General features: G+C 47.4%; 1 protein-coding gene across 1 annotated transcript in view; it reads left to right on the plus strand.

Annotated features, from left to right (window-relative positions):
• KIF13B (kinesin family member 13B) overlaps positions 1-17,810 on the plus strand; it is a 712,974-nt gene that overhangs the window by 547,639 nt on the left and 147,525 nt on the right. Inside the window, exon 29 of the mRNA XM_085613040.1 lies at positions 12,897-12,952. Coding sequence (XP_085469166.1) covers positions 12,897-12,952 — 56 coding nt within the window. The remainder of the gene's footprint in view (positions 1-12,896; positions 12,953-17,810) is intronic.

The following is a 17,810-nucleotide window of genomic DNA, read 5'->3' on the forward strand; positions in this document are numbered from 1 at the left end:
TCTCCCTGCTCTATTTTCCGCCTCGTCCACTCTCCATGCAATCTCCCTCATAGTCTCTATCAGTGCACTGATATCGGAGTCCAAGGTATTCATCTGATCTTCCCCCTCGGAGACACAAGTTTGTTTGGGTCACCCTTTCTGCAATGTTGTGCATGTCGTGGCGCAGGAAGAAGCCCTCCGATCTTATTTCGGCCATTTTGCTCTCTATGGCGTCTGGAGGCATAAATCGCCTGGAGAACGGCAGAGTTATCCGGGGGTCCGAGGGCCTCCCCGGCGGCGGAAGTATCTTTGTGTACTTGTCCATCTTTCCCTGTTTTTGAGGCTTGGGGTCTTTGTCCTTCGCCATTATTGTCTCGGGCGGTAAGTCTGCCTCTTCACTTATCCAGGATTTAGTGAGGAAACTCCCTGTGGCCGCCGCCAAATGGCGCGGGGGAGGGCACTATTTCCACCTGTCGCTTTCTTGCCACCCAGCCCCGCGGTGTTGAATGGGGCTCGGGCCTCGCTCAGCATGAGTATGACTGTGTTCTTTGGCTCCCACGCCTAAATCTGGCGGCACCCCACACCACGGTAGGCAGGCAGCCGTCCTCCCGCGTCAGCCGGGGGCAACCTCCTCGTGCAGCCCCCAATCCAATGCCAGGGTTATAGCCCACTCATTAATTGCCCAGCAGTGGCCGCATAGGGCCCTCCAAATACTCCTGGAGTATGGACGGGGGAGGGCAGTGGGGCCCAGCGACTCCCACTCGCGATGTCCACCCACAGTCGTGCATGCGTCACCCCCTCCGCAGCGGGCCCCCGGGGGGAGAGGGGGTATCAAAGCCAGCCTTCGTCTGCGTGCACACAGCCCGCCTTCACTCGCGCTCCATGCGGGCCCTTGGAGCCATGGGTTCCTCGTTAAGGATGAGGGCCTGGTTCTCTCAATTTCGGGATTGCCCTCAATTCTTGACCCAATGTTTAGCAGCGCCCGTCAGCTGGGCCAAAGCATCTCACTCTCGCTGGCTGCCCCCCTTCACATGTGCCCGTCCGTTCTCGTCGCAGCCACTGGGGGGCGGCTATAGTCTGCTGTGCTTTCCTTGCTCTCCTGTCTGAGGTGCTTCGTGGCGATCCTTGGCAAGAGGTCGACCATTGCTAGGCCAGCAACCGCGCACCCCAACCGATTAGGGATCGCCGCCCGGTCCAGGGGGCGCGGCCAGGCCACCGATCAGTTGGATCTGCCTCTGCATCTCCCGTGCATGGTCTCTTCTTCCTGCTTACGTGCTAGGCCTGAATCCTAACGACTCCCTCATCAAGGGGGAGGGATTTCCGGCCCCGGAGTAAATGTCGCGGCCGTCCCGCAGTGTCTCGCCGACGCCTAGCGTTCCCCCACAGTGGGCCGTGAGGGAGGCTCCAGTCTGGGTGTCAACACTTGGCACAGACGCTCAGGCTTCAGCTACGGCGCCCCCTCTACCATCTTGGGCAGCCGCGGTACACCTCAGACACTACTCGGATTTTCTCCTGCCGCGTGCCCCACAACTCTACTTTGATCACGCAGGGCAGACGTCAGCGTTGCCAGGAATAAAAGGATCTGCAGACTGGCATTGGTCCGTGACTAGAAAGGCAGGATACTGTCAGGATAAAAGTCGGGCTGCTGGAGCTCCGGCAAGTGCGACTAGCCGGCCATGCTGCTGGCCACGCCCTCAGTACCACCCTGTTTTTGTCATGACAGGTAAGTACCACAAGCGGTTTTCTTTGTACTTTTACAGCACAGTACTTTACCACACAGGTAACTAATTTACACCTGCACACACATTTGTTCACTAAATTACAAATATAAATTTTGTTTTATTATAGTATTATGCCGCTTAAGGGGTAGTAAGGGTTTTTTAGGATACTTTTAATTGGATGGAAGGGTTTTTCAGGGTTCAGGGATGGGTAGTGTTAAACAGTAGTTAGGGTTTACTTTTAGGGTTCAGGGATGGGTGGCGTTAAAGAATTATGAAGGGTTTTCAGGGTTAAGGGACAGGTAGTATTACAGGGTAGTAAGGAGTTTTTATGGCTTAGGAATGGGTAGTGTTAAAGTTATTAGGGGGCTTTTAAGTTTATGGGGTGGGTATAGGTAGTTATAATGTAATTTAAAAACAAGAGATATATTTTTAATGTTAGTGTGTGCGTGTGTGCGTGTGTGTGTGTGTGTGTGCGTGTGTGTGGGTGTGTGTGTGTGTGTGTGTATATATATATATATATATATGTGTGTATATATATATGTATATGTGTTTATAAGTAGGGGTATAGGGTTTTATCCCCATTAATAAACATAATATATTTTACATTGCAAGTTAGGTGGTTTGTTGTATTCTGAAAATACAAACACACGTTGATGTTACAAATATTACTTGCCACCTAAGCTGCGATGTAAACATTCCTTGTAAAGGTAATCAAGTTGTGTGTACTACGTTGTAAGTTATCGCTTTGTTATGCGACACGTCTTTCTGACTAATAAGGTCATCAAACACTATTTTAATGGCTTGCCTCTGTGTCAATCTGTGGGATTCTAATCCTCAGTGCAACTTCTGGTCGTGCTTGTTTCATCTCCTGTATTATTCCTTCATGCTTGTGGCTTTGTGTGGAGAAGTGTGGCTCAATGGTTAGAGCGGCAGACCCTGATGCAGAGGTCTGGCCCGGGACCAGGGTTCAATTCCCCGCCCCGGCGGGTCTTGGGCTCAAAATTCCACGGACCTGATAATTCTCGCCTCGGTGCCTATTCCAATCATGGAGTCCCACTCTGCAACTCTGGGCAATAGCTTGCTTAATCTCCACAACGGCCCCCACAACGCTAAAGGATGCCTGGCCTCCACCTTGGGGGGTGCCCAGGAGTGGAGGCCTCACAAGGAAAGCCAGGATGGTTTCCACAGCGGTATTCGTACAAGCGCCTTGAGACTCTTGCGGGTGAGTAGTGCGCTATACAAGTATCAATTTACATTTTTACATTTTTGTCTGACTAATGCATACTTTGTGAGGAAACTGATTTCCTGGATAGATATTTTTGAATCCAGGAGCATCTGTAAGTCTTATGGTTAAGGATCAGTGTTTGTCTTCATTCATGAAAAGGTTTTCCTCAAAGACACATGTTCAATAATTTCTTAAGTCCTCACTAGCTCCTGTAGAAATGGATAACTTTGCCTGTCTATGTTCTTTAATAGAACATATTCCTCTGCTAAGGACGTCCTGCACAATTTTGTGTGGCAAATGGGCCTTGCAACTCTACCTTCAAAGATCCTCCATTCTCTTTATCACGTGGCGGTTTGGATAATATTACAGGGATTTAGATTACTAGATGAATTCTCTCTGCACTACGCTGTTCCCCATGCTTCACATTTCTGCACCAGATCGGATCCATGCTTATTCTCTCCAATATGGCTAAAATAGAATGTATGTGTTGTACTTTAGCTTACCGTCTGTGTGTTGGTTCATCCCTCACTATGTCCTACATGGAAAACTCTACTTGTCAGTTGCCTCCTGGTAGATTCAATAAATGATATACTATATCTGATAGAGACATCTAGCCGCAGATTCCTTAAGTTAGAACATCCCCAGGCGTCAGACTGGATCCGGAAAATCTTTTTCCCCAGCAATACCTCTGCACGTCGGGAGGCGGCATCACCCGGCCCCGTCCTGACATTGTCCACGGAAGTGACGTCAATGGAGCCATATAAGCCCCTCCCGGCGTGCTGACTTCAGTTTTCTTTTTTCCGCATCCTAAAGCGGATCCGGGAAAGTTATACCTCTGGCCTGTTTTTGTTATCTTTGGGCCTTCTCGACGCCCTTTTGCGTCAAGGAACAGTGTGTTCGATGCCTGCGGGCTTCAAGCCGTGCCGGTCCTATGACAGATGTCAGCGACGGACCCTCACGAAATCTGTATGTGGTGCTTTGGCGAGCACCACGACTACGTGGAGTGCGACGCTTGTCGACCGCTGCGGCCGAAAGCCCTGCGGGAACGGCGCATGAAGCTGCTGTCTGCACGGATGTCCCGAACAGACCCCTCGCGACACCGGTCTTCTTCTACAGCGGAGTCAGAGACGCGGGGCAAGCCCTCACACGACATTCCTGTTCGAGGGAGGTCCCGGGATCATTGCCGTCATTCGCCTACCTCTGGTAAGCACAAATGGAAGTCGCGGAAGTCGTTAGCTTCACGTCGACATCATGTTGGGGCCCATAGCTCACGGTCTTTGCCGGACTCTGGCCCCCAGGAGTCGGACCCCGCATATACCCCATTTCCGGGTGCTGGGGCAACCCGTCCTCCGATGGAGGACTACTGCAGGGCTCTGCAGTCCTTTCTTGCTTTGCCCCCCCTCCCTGGCATGCCTTCGGGCCTCACAGGTGGGGTAGGGTCTCAGGTCGTGACTCCTCCGGCGGGTTCTCCCTCGGCTCTAACCGAGTGCCCTGACTCTGACTCCAGAATCGCCGCAATGTCGGGACGCGGCCCGGACAGGCATCCCATGATATCTAGCTCTTCCATAGCGCCGTCGCACAGCCTTCTGAGGCTCCCTGCTGCATTGCTGGAGGGGGCTGCGACTCGGTGTACGACACCGCTTTGGCTCACTCTCTCCCCGCAGGTTTCCACATCGGGGGTCGCCGGCTCGACTGACAGTCGAGGCCTTTTCGGAGGTCGCCGATGTCGGCTCGACTCGGACGGTCGAGGCCTTTTTGGAGGTCAGCGACGCTTGCTCCACTCTGCCAGTCGAGGCCTTTTCAGTGGTCGCCGACGCCGGCTCGACGTCGCCTGGATGCTGTTCGACGCCGGTACCGTCTCCGGCTTTATTGGTGGAGGATGTGGTCCCGGTGGATTCACCACCCCCTGAGTAATTTCGACGCTCTCCAGAGCGGGCGCCAGTGGGGCATTGGCCTACTCATCCTTTTGCTGAGTCTCTATTAAGTGGCCGGATTAGCTTGCGTCAGTCACCTACTGATGACTTGCTGTCACCGCCTCACGGGGCCACGGAGGCTAGTGGGACGTTTGTCAGAACTGTTTGCAGGGCTGCAGCCATTTTACGTATGCAGCCGCCCTCAGTCTCTGGACTTTCGGAGCCTTAGCTGGATCTTCTCCACCAGGGCACAGGGAACATGGAGCCATTGTTGCCATTTGCGGAGTCGTTATTTGACATCCTTCTCGGAGCATGGGCAAGGCCCTCTTTGGAGGACCCCGTGGATCGTGCTGTGGCACATCACCATCGGCCGGATCCCAATGACCCCGCCTGTTTGACCCTCCATCCTGGAGGTGGAGGACTTGTGCTTCAGGCAACTCTCTATCACTCCTATTCCATTGCTTCCTCCCACTCGGGAGTCTCGACGGTTGGAGTCATGTGGCCGCAATGTGTTTGCATCCGCCAGCTCGGGACTCCGGTCCCTCAACACGTTGTGTGTGTATTTGCCCGGGCTACATTTGCCCTTTGGGACGCTGTCGAGCAGCTCCTCCCCTTCTTGCCAGAGAGCTCTTGTGCCGATCTGGCCCGCCTAATCGGTGATGACCATGATATGGCGCACCTTTCGATTCCATCTGCCATGGACACCATGGACTCTGTGGGTTGTGCTATGGCCAGGTCGGTTGTCATGCGCCGCCACGTGTGGTTGCGCAATGGCGTTTTCCCAGAACATGTTCAGGAGCGGCTCGGAGATCCACCATTTGATGGGGTCACTCTTTTTGACGCCCATGCTGATTTGGCGTTCTGGCGCCTCCTGTCTGATTGTCTTCCCAGGTTTTAATCCTCATGGAGGATTTTTGGATTCGTGATGGTGCCGTCACTTTCTTTTCCGTTACCCGTTGTGGGTTACTGATGTTCTGGGTTGTGTGGCTGTTCAGCCGTGATATTTCCTTCTTCTGGTACAGCTAGATAGCTGTGTTACCTTTCTTTTGAGCCTCTGCCTACGAGCATGTCTTAAGAGGGACCCTTCTTTTGTAGGGTTGTGCCTTACCCTATGTGGGGTATTTGTTGGCAATTACATTGCTGCTATTCCTTGCCCAGGAACTTTTGCCGCAAGGTGACTCTTCCTACTGTTGTAGGATGTCTCCTCTGGTGAAATCCTTGGGCTTGGTTTCTCTCCAGGGGTTTCAGTTGGATGTCTACGGTTGGTCCGTAATACATCCCCGCCTCCGTAGGGACGTCCTTCCCTGCTGTTTCGTTGGGAGTTTTGTCACGCCTGTTCGTTCCTGGCGTGTTCTTACAGCCTTGCTGTGCACGTCTTGCCTGTCTACAGGTGGACATGCGCCCCTGGGGGGGGGCAGGTTCCTCTGTTCCGTTCCGGATCAGTCTCTTCTGTATTCTGTGAATACTTGCATTATTGGTGCATACATTATTATGCTCTGGGTCTTTTCTTGTGGCTCAAGCACTGTCGGGGTCCTTGCCTAAGGTAAGAGACGTTCCCGCCGACTGTCTCGGCTGTGTGTGTTGCCTCCTACCCTGCTTCCCTGGCAAGGTCTCTGGTTCCTTGCTTCTTGCAGGACACCGGGTCCGGTTTTTCCGTTCCTGTCCTGTGCTTATTTCTTAGTTCTCAAGGAGTGGCTTTTGTCTATACCTTTCTGCCACTGGATTTGTGCTCCACCCCTGATGTTTTTCTGGGTGTGATTTCTTACTCCCATTCTGGCACAGGTGCTTATTTAGGTAGCATTACTGGTCATGTATTCTTCTCGACATTCTCCATTTTGGTAGACGGTGTTGGTCTATGGCGGTGTATGCTTTTGGTGACAGGCTTCTGTCTGTGCCTTTTCTCAATCCTTTACTGGCAGTCTTGTGGTTTCTGATTCTGTCTGTCTCACGGGAGACCAGGATTCTTCCCCCTCGGGGAACTGTTGTTTTTCTGCGTTCTTAGCTGTTATGCCGCTCACTAGTGCAGGGGTGCCGCTTGAGTGACTCCCCTATTTAGGGTTTTGTCACTTCACGTATGTTTTGCAACATTCCTGTCTCTTTGTGTGTATATCGTAGGTTCTACACCCCACTGGGGTGCTCGCATACTAGGCTCTTTTTGCCTTCGTGTCAGACCTTCTTGCTTACTCTTTCCTTCGTAATAGAGTCCTCTGTGTGTTCATAGCTTTGCAGGTTACCCCCTCACAGTGGTGCCTTTTTATTTGTTTGGCTGCATGCCTACCTCCTGAGCTTTTGCTCAATGGTTGCTCTTCTGTCTCTGTTGGCACTAGGCTCTGAGCTCGGCCCTGCCACTGTTGTCACTTGTCCTAGGGAGTACACATTTGATGGGTTTTTTCTTACACCCACGGGCCTTGTGTTGCGGCTCCTGTTCTTGGCCGAACAGTCTTCCAACTGTCCCCACTTTCTTGTGGCTTCCACTGTGGTGTATGTTCAGGCGGTATGCCCTACCGTTGTCATGTTGTATTGCCCTTTGGAACATCGTTCCCCTTGGATTATAGGGACCAATGCTGGGATCCTTCTTTGAAGGTCTCACTTCATTGCTTCTTATGTTGGCACTGAACTTTCTAGTTCTGTTTTCCTTTCGTCTGTGTCTGGGCGAGTAGAGGTCTCACACCGTCCCTCGTCGGATTTTGGTGTCTTTACCGTCCCTTGTTCACACTCCTTACGGAGTTTCCTGGGTCTAATGTCGGTTGTCCTGGCATTGCGGTTCCCACCGTGTTTCGTCCGCCTTTTGACAAATCTGTCCTCTTGGAACTTGGTGGTTGTTTCGCAGACCCTCCTCCCATGGGGTATGGCTTTGGTATCTATTCTAAGTTAAGGAATCTGCAGCTAGATGTCTCTTTCAGATGGAAGAGTTACTTACCTTTGGTAACAATTTATCTGGTAGAGACACAGTCTAGCTGCAGGTTCCTTAACGCCCGCCCATCCTCCCCACTCTGCGAAGGCCTTTTCATATGGTGTTTTCACACCTAGCCCACCTTTCTAGTGGCATTGGTCTTCCAGAGGTGTGCTCTTGCACCTCACTGGGTGGTAGGTGTGTTCTCCTGCCTGGGTCCTTCGGCCCCCTCTCCGTCCTAGTGTTTGTTTGGCGGCGTGTTTTCGCACCATTGCTTTGGCGTAAGGGGTGGTGTTGGGTTTTCGAGCCCTTTGGTTCTCCTCTCCGTCCACATTTTTGGGGGGTTATGTACGTACTTTTCACTGCCTTCTCATGTTGCACCACCTGTGTTCTTCACGGGTGGAGTTATTCTGTTTTTTCTTCCCTCCCACCACCCACGCCTGTGCCTCCTTCTCTCTCTGGCAGTCAGTTGGATTGGGTTCTCTTTGGTTTGGAGGGGGTGTGTAGTACACTTTTGGTGGTCGTTCACCTCTAGTCCCTAGTCTTGCACCATGTTGCTTCGATGTTGTGGTTCTTTTTATTTCCCTCCTGTGGTGACAAGCTGTGCCTGATTTGTCATGTCTTTTGTGCCGCAGCCAATACACCCTCAAACTGGGGCACGACTTGGCAATTTGTTGGGCTCTTGCTTGCAACAAGTGCTCTGTGAGCTCCCTTCAGTCCCTCCGGATGCTGGGTGCTTTTTCAACTTCCTATTGTCTCTCATTCCAAATCATTTGGCTCTCATTTTCATGTTACCTATCGTTGTTGTTTCAACGATTTTACTCTTCTTCACACACTATTCCTATGCTATCGCAGTTTTTTCAATGGCTCCACGTGTGGCGCGGAAAAGTTTCCTGTAGAAAACTGACGTCAGCACGCCGGGAGGGGGTTATAAGGCTCCATTGATGTCACTTCCGTGGACGACGTCAGGACGGAGCCAGGCGACGCTGCCTCCTGGCGTGCAGAGGTATTGCTGGGGAAAAAGATTTTCCGGATCCAGTCGGACGCCTGGGGTTATTCTAAGTTAAGGAATCTGTGGCTAGACTGTGTGTCTACCAGATATATTGCTACTGAAGGTAAGTAACTCTTCCGTCTGGAACGCTAATTTTATAATTTAGGTTTATATAAATGATTTTCCTTTACAGAACTGGCAATGAAATTTCATACCGGGTTTAAAAAAAATAAATAAAAGCTCAGTAGACTGAGCTCCTTCTACCGGCAGGTCACACAGGTTTAAATACCCTTAAGGCCGCCTTGAGCTTTTAAGGTCGATTGAACACCATGAAGTTGGGTTATAAGTGTAACACACATTTCATTGCCAAAGGAAATATTCCATTTGTTTGTAGCGTCTCTATGTATGTGCCCTTTCACGGCGGCAGCAACGAAATTCTGAAATGCACACACATTAGTTTTAAGGAAAACGGGAAACCACTTTAAATTCAGAAAATCACAAAAGACGCAAGTTTCACTACAGATATAAGCCAGCTCAATCTGTCTCATTACATGCCTGTAGGTCACTGGAGGTGACAGTACTGCATTATAAAAACTGTCCTAGGATGAGTTGGTTTGTTGTATATGGTAGGAATAAACATTGTAATGTGGTATTTGTAAATGTATTGAAGAATAGCTCTCGGGTAGATTCTGAATAGCTGTTCTAAATGGAGCCATCTGTTAAGCAATAATAATAATTAAGAGTACTTTTAAGTGCATTACATTGGGTTGTGTACGATATGTGCTGCCATCAACAAACAAGAATCTTATCCCAATTTTCACATTCCTTTCTGCCCACAGGGAATGAATTGGTTTATAAGCCACACTCTGCACTATTGGGGCTGATGAACATGAAATCTACGAGCCACATTGCAAACTATTTTTTCATTACTTGTTGCATATGGACACAGTTATTTTTTCCATTTGTGAATTAAGCTATTAAGGAAAAATGCACTTCAGATAGTCTCATCCCAAAATTAGCTGATAGAAACAACCTGAGTCATTTGCTTATAGAGACTCAAAATCGTAAAACTGCTTTATTAATGTGGGCATGGCTTTAAAGTTAAAGAACTCTTCAGTCAGCAAGTGCTGTGAATAATCTTTTAAGTATGAAATTGACAAAATTGAGTAAGGAAGAATTCTGCCTTGCAAATGGTCCTATTTACCTTATCACAAAAAGATGTTTAGTAATTTCAGTATTTTAATTTCACTTGGATTGAGGTAAAATAAGGCACTCTTAGGAACCAAACAGCATAGAACCAGAATAGTCTATCGTTCTGCTTTGATAAAAAAAACTTGTTGGCTTTGGCAGGTTTCCTTTCCTCATTAGTTCTCGTTGATGCTGTTTATGATCTTTATTTGTGTTGACTCACAACCTTTCAGTTTTTTCATGATCGTTTGTGATATTTTCTTTGCAAGAGTTTGAGGTTTTTTCACTCCAGCAGGATATGCATCTACTCCAGATATCCTAAACCTTTCTTGTTCATTTTAACAATAATTAGCAGATTATTATGTACTCTCTAAGGTAGAGGCTCCCTTACACATTATGCATCACAGCCAATATCACTGTTTCTACTCTGCTGCTAAGCAGTCAGGCATGGGTTTGCTCTTATTATATTCTTGTTTTCGTCTTTATTTTGTTCCCTGCCAGAGGTAACACAAATGAATAGACTGCTAAAGAAAATGCAGAACCTGTTCATTTTATACACAGCTGCCATACTACTCGCCCGTTGATAATAAATACTGAGGGGTAGATGATATTGTATACTCGCCAAACCCATAGTATTCTAAGGTCTAGTCTTGGCGGATTATTTTCCTGTATCCTTAGCATGTTATTTCTAAATCTAAATAAAATAGTCCAAGTAAAGAATGTTTTTGCAAAGGTTTGCTTTAGAGTATTCCTTTTGTATTCATTACTGCAAATAATGAAGATGTTTTCCGTACCATAAAACGAACTGTAGAATTAAGGAGAAGAATATATTTGTGTCTGTGTGTGTGTGTTTACTAGAAAGATTAGTGACTTATGTACTCAACCATGGGCCTAAGGAATTTGGTTGGCTAATAGTAAAACCGGATATTTACACTGCTTAGAAATGGCATTGTCTCTGGTATTAAGTGCTGGTGGACGTGGCCCTCTCTGCAGGGTCACTCTCAAACCTTTTGCCTTCACCCCTTTGTATTTTTTAACCCATTTCTGTTGGCCTTTAGGACTCTGTGCTCTTTATCACTGCTAGCCAGTGGCAAAGTTCTTGTGCTCTTGTCCTAGAACATGGTATCATTGGTTTACACCTGATTGGTATTTTTAATTTATTTGTAGGTCCCTAGTACAGTGGTTCTACATGTACCTAGGACCTGGAAATTAAATGCTGCTAGTAGGCCTGCAGCACCTATTGCGCTACGAATTTAAGTAGCCCTTTAAAACATGTCTCAGGCCTGCTATTGCAGCCTGCGTGCAGTTTTAAAGTGCACATTCAACCTGACTGAATACACTTATTGCCAAGTATAAACCGTTCTTTTTAATACATACATACATGACACCCCTACAGTAAGCCATAAACAGCCCATAGGGTAGGGTGCATTATATTTAAAAAGTAGGACATGTATTTTTACGTTTTACATGTCCCGGTAGTGAAAAACTCCTAAATGAAGGTTTTCACTATTGTAAGGCCTATCTCTCCCATAGGATAACATTGGGTTACCTTCCTGCATGTAATAAGTGCTGACTTTTGATTGGGAGCAGATAGAAACTTCATTTTTGGATTCAAATGAATTTTAATTTAAAATCCTTTTTAATGGTAAAGTCAGTCAGATTTTAGATTTCAGTGTTGAAAATGACACTTTTACAAAGTTGTCATTTCCCTGCCCTAAACTGTTTGAGGATTTCTAGGAGTTTCCAGCGGCCTGGGCCTGTTAATTGCTCTTCCATTCAGAAGTTTATTAAACTTCAAAGCTGGCACCAGGAATAAATAGTGGACCCTCAGACCAACTCTTCAGTACGCTCCTGGACCTGTGGAAGACTTCAGAAGGACTGCATTATTTTTCAGAAGACTACCCTGCTGCTTGAAGCCTGTCTTGTTTCTCAGAGGGAAGCCCTGCTGCTTGAGACCAGCCTTTTTTCTCAGAAGATTGCCCTGCTGCTTGAGACTTGCCATGTTCTTCAGAAGACTTCCTGATGCTTGAGGCCGGCCTTGCTGCATGATGGAGGGATGACCGTTTCCTTGAACCCCAGCACTACTAGAGAGACTCTCAGGGTCAGTTGGCTGACCTCCTATTCTGGCTGCAGGAAAACCACAAGCTCCAGAGGCCTCCCTGCAATGGCCAAGCTGATCTCCTGGAACTGGCCCTGCCTGGACTTTCAACTGGACCTGCCTGAGCCCTGCAAGCCTCTACTGGAGTGAGTTCCTGATTCCCAAGAGGTGCCTTCCAGGTCCTGGACCCTTGACTGGCAGCAGTTGCGCTCCTCTTGTGAAATCCTTACATTTGGAACTCTGCTCACCGGACTTTGAGAAGGTAACTTTTTCAGCGGGACTAACCTGGTCACTGTATCTGGCCTGCACTCCATCGATGTCAGCTTAAGATTGTGACTTTGTCCCGTCACCAGATACAAACACTTGGCGCTTTCTGCTTCTTTTGGCGCTATTTTCACTTAAGCCTTTAAAATTGCATATTTCCAGTTCTACTGATTAGATATTTGTCATTTTGGTCTCATTTTATTTATTTTTACTCTATATTTTTTAATTGGTGTGGGAAAACTCTTGTGGTGTGTTTTCACTTTATTTCTGTTTGTGCTGCATAAGTACTTGACACAGTGCCTTTAAGTTAAACTTGGGTGCTTTGTGCCAAGCTACCAGAGTTAACCACAGGTTAACTTAGTCACTGTTGTGGTTGTTGCTTGTGAAAGATTTAGCCCCCCTCAATAAAAAATCCAATTTCCTACAAGTGCTAAATAAAGAGTTTGTCTTAAACGTGTGGGAGGCAATGCAGGCCGCTAATTGACCACCATTGAGACCGTTCCCAAACGTTTTGGCCATGATTGAATTTCAAGAGTTACATTATGTTGTTAAGTGAATGTGTTTTAGCATACATTTTAATTAAATCATATTTACTCACCATTGCTTCCATTTCTTATGTTTTAGGACTCCAGTTTCTGGAATGGAAACCCATATACCAGTTACTTTCCTGGATCTAAACGGTAGGCCATTTATAAACAGGCTTACTTAGGAGGGATTTAGAATCTTTAAAGTTGTATTAACATTTTGATTAGATGGATGTATAGTGGAAGACTAAATAAAAATGTACATTAGTGTTTTGGTTATTGATACATTTTACTATTCCATGTTCTTTTTTGGTGAAAAAAAGCAATTATTGAGAATTGTTTACCGGTTATCCCTGCTTAACTTTTCAAATATCACCATGTACTATCTATATCCCTGTGCACAGCTATTCAGGCAGGTCTGAGACTAGTCTTAACATCTTGGGCCATGTCTGCTGCTGGATTGTTGTCATAGTGTTGTTTACTGGAAGTAGTCAGTTTGTTGAAGACTGATTGGAAGGAAGTGTAAAGGGGTCATGTCTTTAGTTGATGCGAATGGACCTCCACAGATTAATGTCAGACCCTTTTCAGTTGCTAAAGTCTGGAATCTCTGTATTCAGATGCCTTGCTGAAAAGAGATTCAAATTTGATTGCTTTGGTTCAAAGAAAGTCAAACCGACCTATATAGTTATCATTTTCTGATTTTCATTGACTGGTCTGATTTTTCAAACTGTAGACTATGGAAATGTCCTTCTCAGTGGGCTGTCCATTTGACTTCCATTGATTCATACAATTGTATTTTATCTACATTGCTTGTCTCATAACCCAAAATACTTGAGTTTTAAACATCTTTGTGTCTGCTAATTATTTTTCACTTTTGGAGCTCAAAATATGTTTAACTAATGAGATAGTGGATTTCTTTTCAGTCAGTGACTCATCCATTTACCAAAGTATCATGTAAAGTGAGGTGTTCTACAGTTCCTTTTTAGTTGTCCCCTTCTTTATATTACAACTTGAAATTCAGTACAGTGAAAAGAGCTTAGTGTTGCATAAGAACCCTTTTTAAAATGTTATATTTACCTTCACTTTGTTTGAAAATTAAAAGTTAGTGAATGTAAGGGGATTTTGTGATTCATAGCACTTATCGAACAGCTAGAGTGTTAGAGACCATTTAGAAACATGGTAAAGTGAACTGTGCATGAACCTCGGCTGGTAGGCATAGATGCCATGTGATTTACTATTTGATATTTTTGATGATAGTTTGACAAGGTCTAGAGTTGCTGATGTTCTCTCTGTGGCTATGTCATTTTTCTTCTATGTACTGAACCAAGTATTTCATGAAATGTCACCTTCAAAGTCATTTGGGTTTAAACTCTGCACCAAACAATCCCGTGACATGTCATTCACAGACTGTCATGTGAGGAGATGCAGTGATGTTTAGGCATATGAACACAAGGTAATCACATGCAAATCAAATGCTCCCGAACCCATCCAGGAAATCAAAGCAGAAATCTTCATGCCCTCCCACAAGAACTCTTAAGTCCAAGTGCAGATGGTTCTCAAGAAATCCTCAAAAATAGTCCCCTGCCTTCTCATCATGGATTTGGTAGGAAGCACAGAAAGAGCACCAAACATCTGCACCCCTCTTCTTAATGAGATCCAGTTTGTACAGTGGAGAAAATGCAACCAATGTTGAATGGTGCATGTTATCTGGTGTGATGCTACACAGCCTCTGTTGGATCTCATCCAGCAAAACTCAAAACATGCTAATAGTTATGCGTCTCCGCAGCCAAAGACTCTTTGGAGAAAAAGTTTTCTGTTTATTAGTGAGTTTTAAACCAAGCAGAGCTGCCGCCAGAATTCAGGGGGGTGCATCTTAAGTGAGGAAATTTCATCAACAATATAGCTAAAGTAGCCACCTTTCCAACAGTGCAAACACAAGGAGATAATGGACGGAGTGCTAAAACATTTCAGACACTCGCCCCTAGTCACAGATCTGGGTTCAATCCATCGTCGGAAAGGCCTGGAGGAACACCAAATCCACAGAAGCCCACAACAACTACAGAGCTGCCAGCAACGCCCACCACTAACTCATCAGAAAAACGAGGAAAAAAGCGATTGAAGACAGAATCTCCACTCATGCGCACAACAGCAAAGAACTCTTCAATATCATCAAGGAGTTCGCCCAACCCACCAGCGAGTCCACCGACATCCCTCCCTCACAAGACCTCTGCGACAAACTCAGCACCTTTTTCCACCACAAAATCAAGAGCATCGACGACAACTTCGACGAAGACAACCAACACACTGAACCCTCACCAACCACCCCCGACACCCTGAAGCCAGCGATCGACAACTGAACAGCCCTCACCACCGAAGACACACTGAATACGATGAAGTCAATCCACTCCGGGTCCCACACGGACCCCTGCCCCCACCATATTCTCAACAGAGCCGCCGACACCATCGCACTCATGCTCTGCCACACCATCAACTGCTCCCTGGCAACTGCCTCGTTCCCCCACGACTGGGAACACGCTGAGATCAACCCCCTCCTGAAGAAACCCTCGCGGACCCCACAACCTCAAAACCTACAGACCCATCTCCCTGCTCAAGTTCCCAGCTAAAGTCATTTAGAATGCCATCAACAGCCAACTCGCCACATTCATCGAAGAGCACAACATCCTCGACTCCTCCCAATCCGGCTTCAGAAAAAACCACAGGACGAAAACCGCCCTCCTCACTGCAACAGACGACATCTGCACCTTACTGGACAAAGGAGAAACAGCAGCCCTCATCCTCCTCGACCTCTCAGAGGCGTTAGACACAGTCTCTCACCGCACCCTAATACGCAGACTCCACGATGCAGGGATCCAAGACAAGGCCCTCGACTGGATCCGCTCCTTCCTCTCCAGCAGAAAGCAGCAGGTCAGACTCCCCCATTTCGTCTCGGACCCTACACTTACCACCTGCGGATTCCCCCAGGGGTCCTCCCTCAGCCCTACGCTCTTCAACGTCTACATGGCTCCGCCCGCCCCATCATCAGAACCTACGGACTCAACATTGTGTCATACGCAGACGACACCCAACTCGTCCTCTCCCTATCCAACGAACCCAACACCGCCAGACACCCACCGCCAGACACCACTTTCGAGAAGGCATGGCAGCCGTCGCCAAATGGATGAAAAACAGCTGCCTACAACTAAACACCAACAAAACGGAAGTACTCATCATGGGCCCAAACCCCGACGCCTGGAACGACACCTGGTGGCCCCCCGCCCTCGGAATCCCACCCGCCCCCCCCGGACCACGCACGCAACCTGGGAATCATCCTGGACTCAGAGTTTAAAATGGACCGCCAGATCAACTCTGTCTCTTCCTCCTGCTTCCACACCCTCTGCCTCCTACGTAAGACCTTCAAATGGATTCCCCTCGAACACAGAAAGACCGTCCTTCACGCATTGGTCACCAACAGGCTTGACTACGGCAACGTACTCTATGCCGGAATAAACAAAAACCTCACCCGCAAGCTACAGAACATCCAAATCGCCACTGCAAGACTGGTCCTCAACCTGCCAAGACACTGCCACATCTCCCAGCACCTGCTCACACTACACTGGCTCCCCATCGAAGCTAGAGTCACCTTCAAGATGCTAACCCACGCTCACAAGGCCCTCCACGACACCGGACCAGCATACCTGAACAGCCGACTAAAATTCCACGCACCCCAAAGGACCCTACGATCAGCCCAGCTGTCCTATGCCGTGGTCCGCACCAAAAAGACTAGATCGGGAGGCCGCTCCTTCTGCGCGGCCAGAGCCTGGAACAACCTTCCGCTCCACCTCAGACAGACAACACCGCTCCCCATCTTCGCAAGAAACCTCAAAACCTGGCTCTTCGACAGACCCCCTCCTTGATGGACTGGAACCTGCAACCCCCCCAGCGCCTTGAGACCCTTAGGTTGAGTAGTTGCGCTTAATAAACACCTGATTGATCATTCTTTAGCTCACTTTGACACCTCAGTTCAGACCCAGCTATATGCAAAGCAGTCTTGACCCTCTGCCTCATGGGAACAGTCTATCCCGAACTGCCTAGCCAGGTCTTCCCTGACCCGGAAACAAGCATCCTGGGACCGGTTTCTGGGTAACACCCTTCATCAGCCAGGCTAGCTAGAATCCAGTGGTAAAGTGAGCAAGGGACCTACGTCTGGGCATACCCTGCCACCTTAGGGCAAACAAAGTAAACACAAGATGATAATGGACAGAGCGCTGAAACTTTTTAGACACTCGCCCCAAGTCACAGATCTGGGTTGAATCCATCATCATTCTTTAGCTTACTCTGCCACCTCAGTTCAGACCCAGCTATATGCAATTCAGTCTTGACCCTGTGCCTCATGAGAACAGTCCAGCCCGAACTGCCAAGCCAGGTCTTTCCTGAACCGGAAACAAGCATCCTGGGACCCTTCCAACTAGTAACGTAAGAAATTGTGGTTCACTGTGGACCTACTCAATAACGTGTTCAATATATATGTTGCAAACAATTCAATACATGCAGTTTATATAGAGTATTTCAATATTTTCAGAAGCCATGTAATTACTGCAACACCGAAACATCAGCTAGTCTCCATGAGTTTAGCATCATATTTAGAGTACATGGTAAGCCATCCAAAACTAGATAGAAGTGATAAAGCACTCAGTACCCTCAGTGATCACACATAAAAATGATAGAGATTGCATGTGTGTATGTACAGAGATCAACAAACACAGGTCCAGCATGGTCAGCTGAATAAGAGTTTTATAGTTCTCAGCATAGTTTGTGAATGGGATGGTATAGACCCCACAAAGTTATTTGTCCATATTGCAGTCTTGTAGGTCACAACTTCTAAAAGAAACAAGGATTTACAAAACAAACAGATATTTCATATTTAAAAAAGCTTTTCCAAAGTCAGTTTGTCTGAATTGTAACTTAAAATACAAGCATGGCTTAGATGATTTGGCAGTACTTGTTCATATTTTGT

The sequence above is a fragment of the Triturus cristatus genome, chromosome 6 (assembly GCF_964204655.1).
Source record: "Triturus cristatus chromosome 6, aTriCri1.1, whole genome shotgun sequence".
Lineage (NCBI taxonomy): Eukaryota > Metazoa > Chordata > Amphibia > Caudata > Salamandridae > Triturus > Triturus cristatus.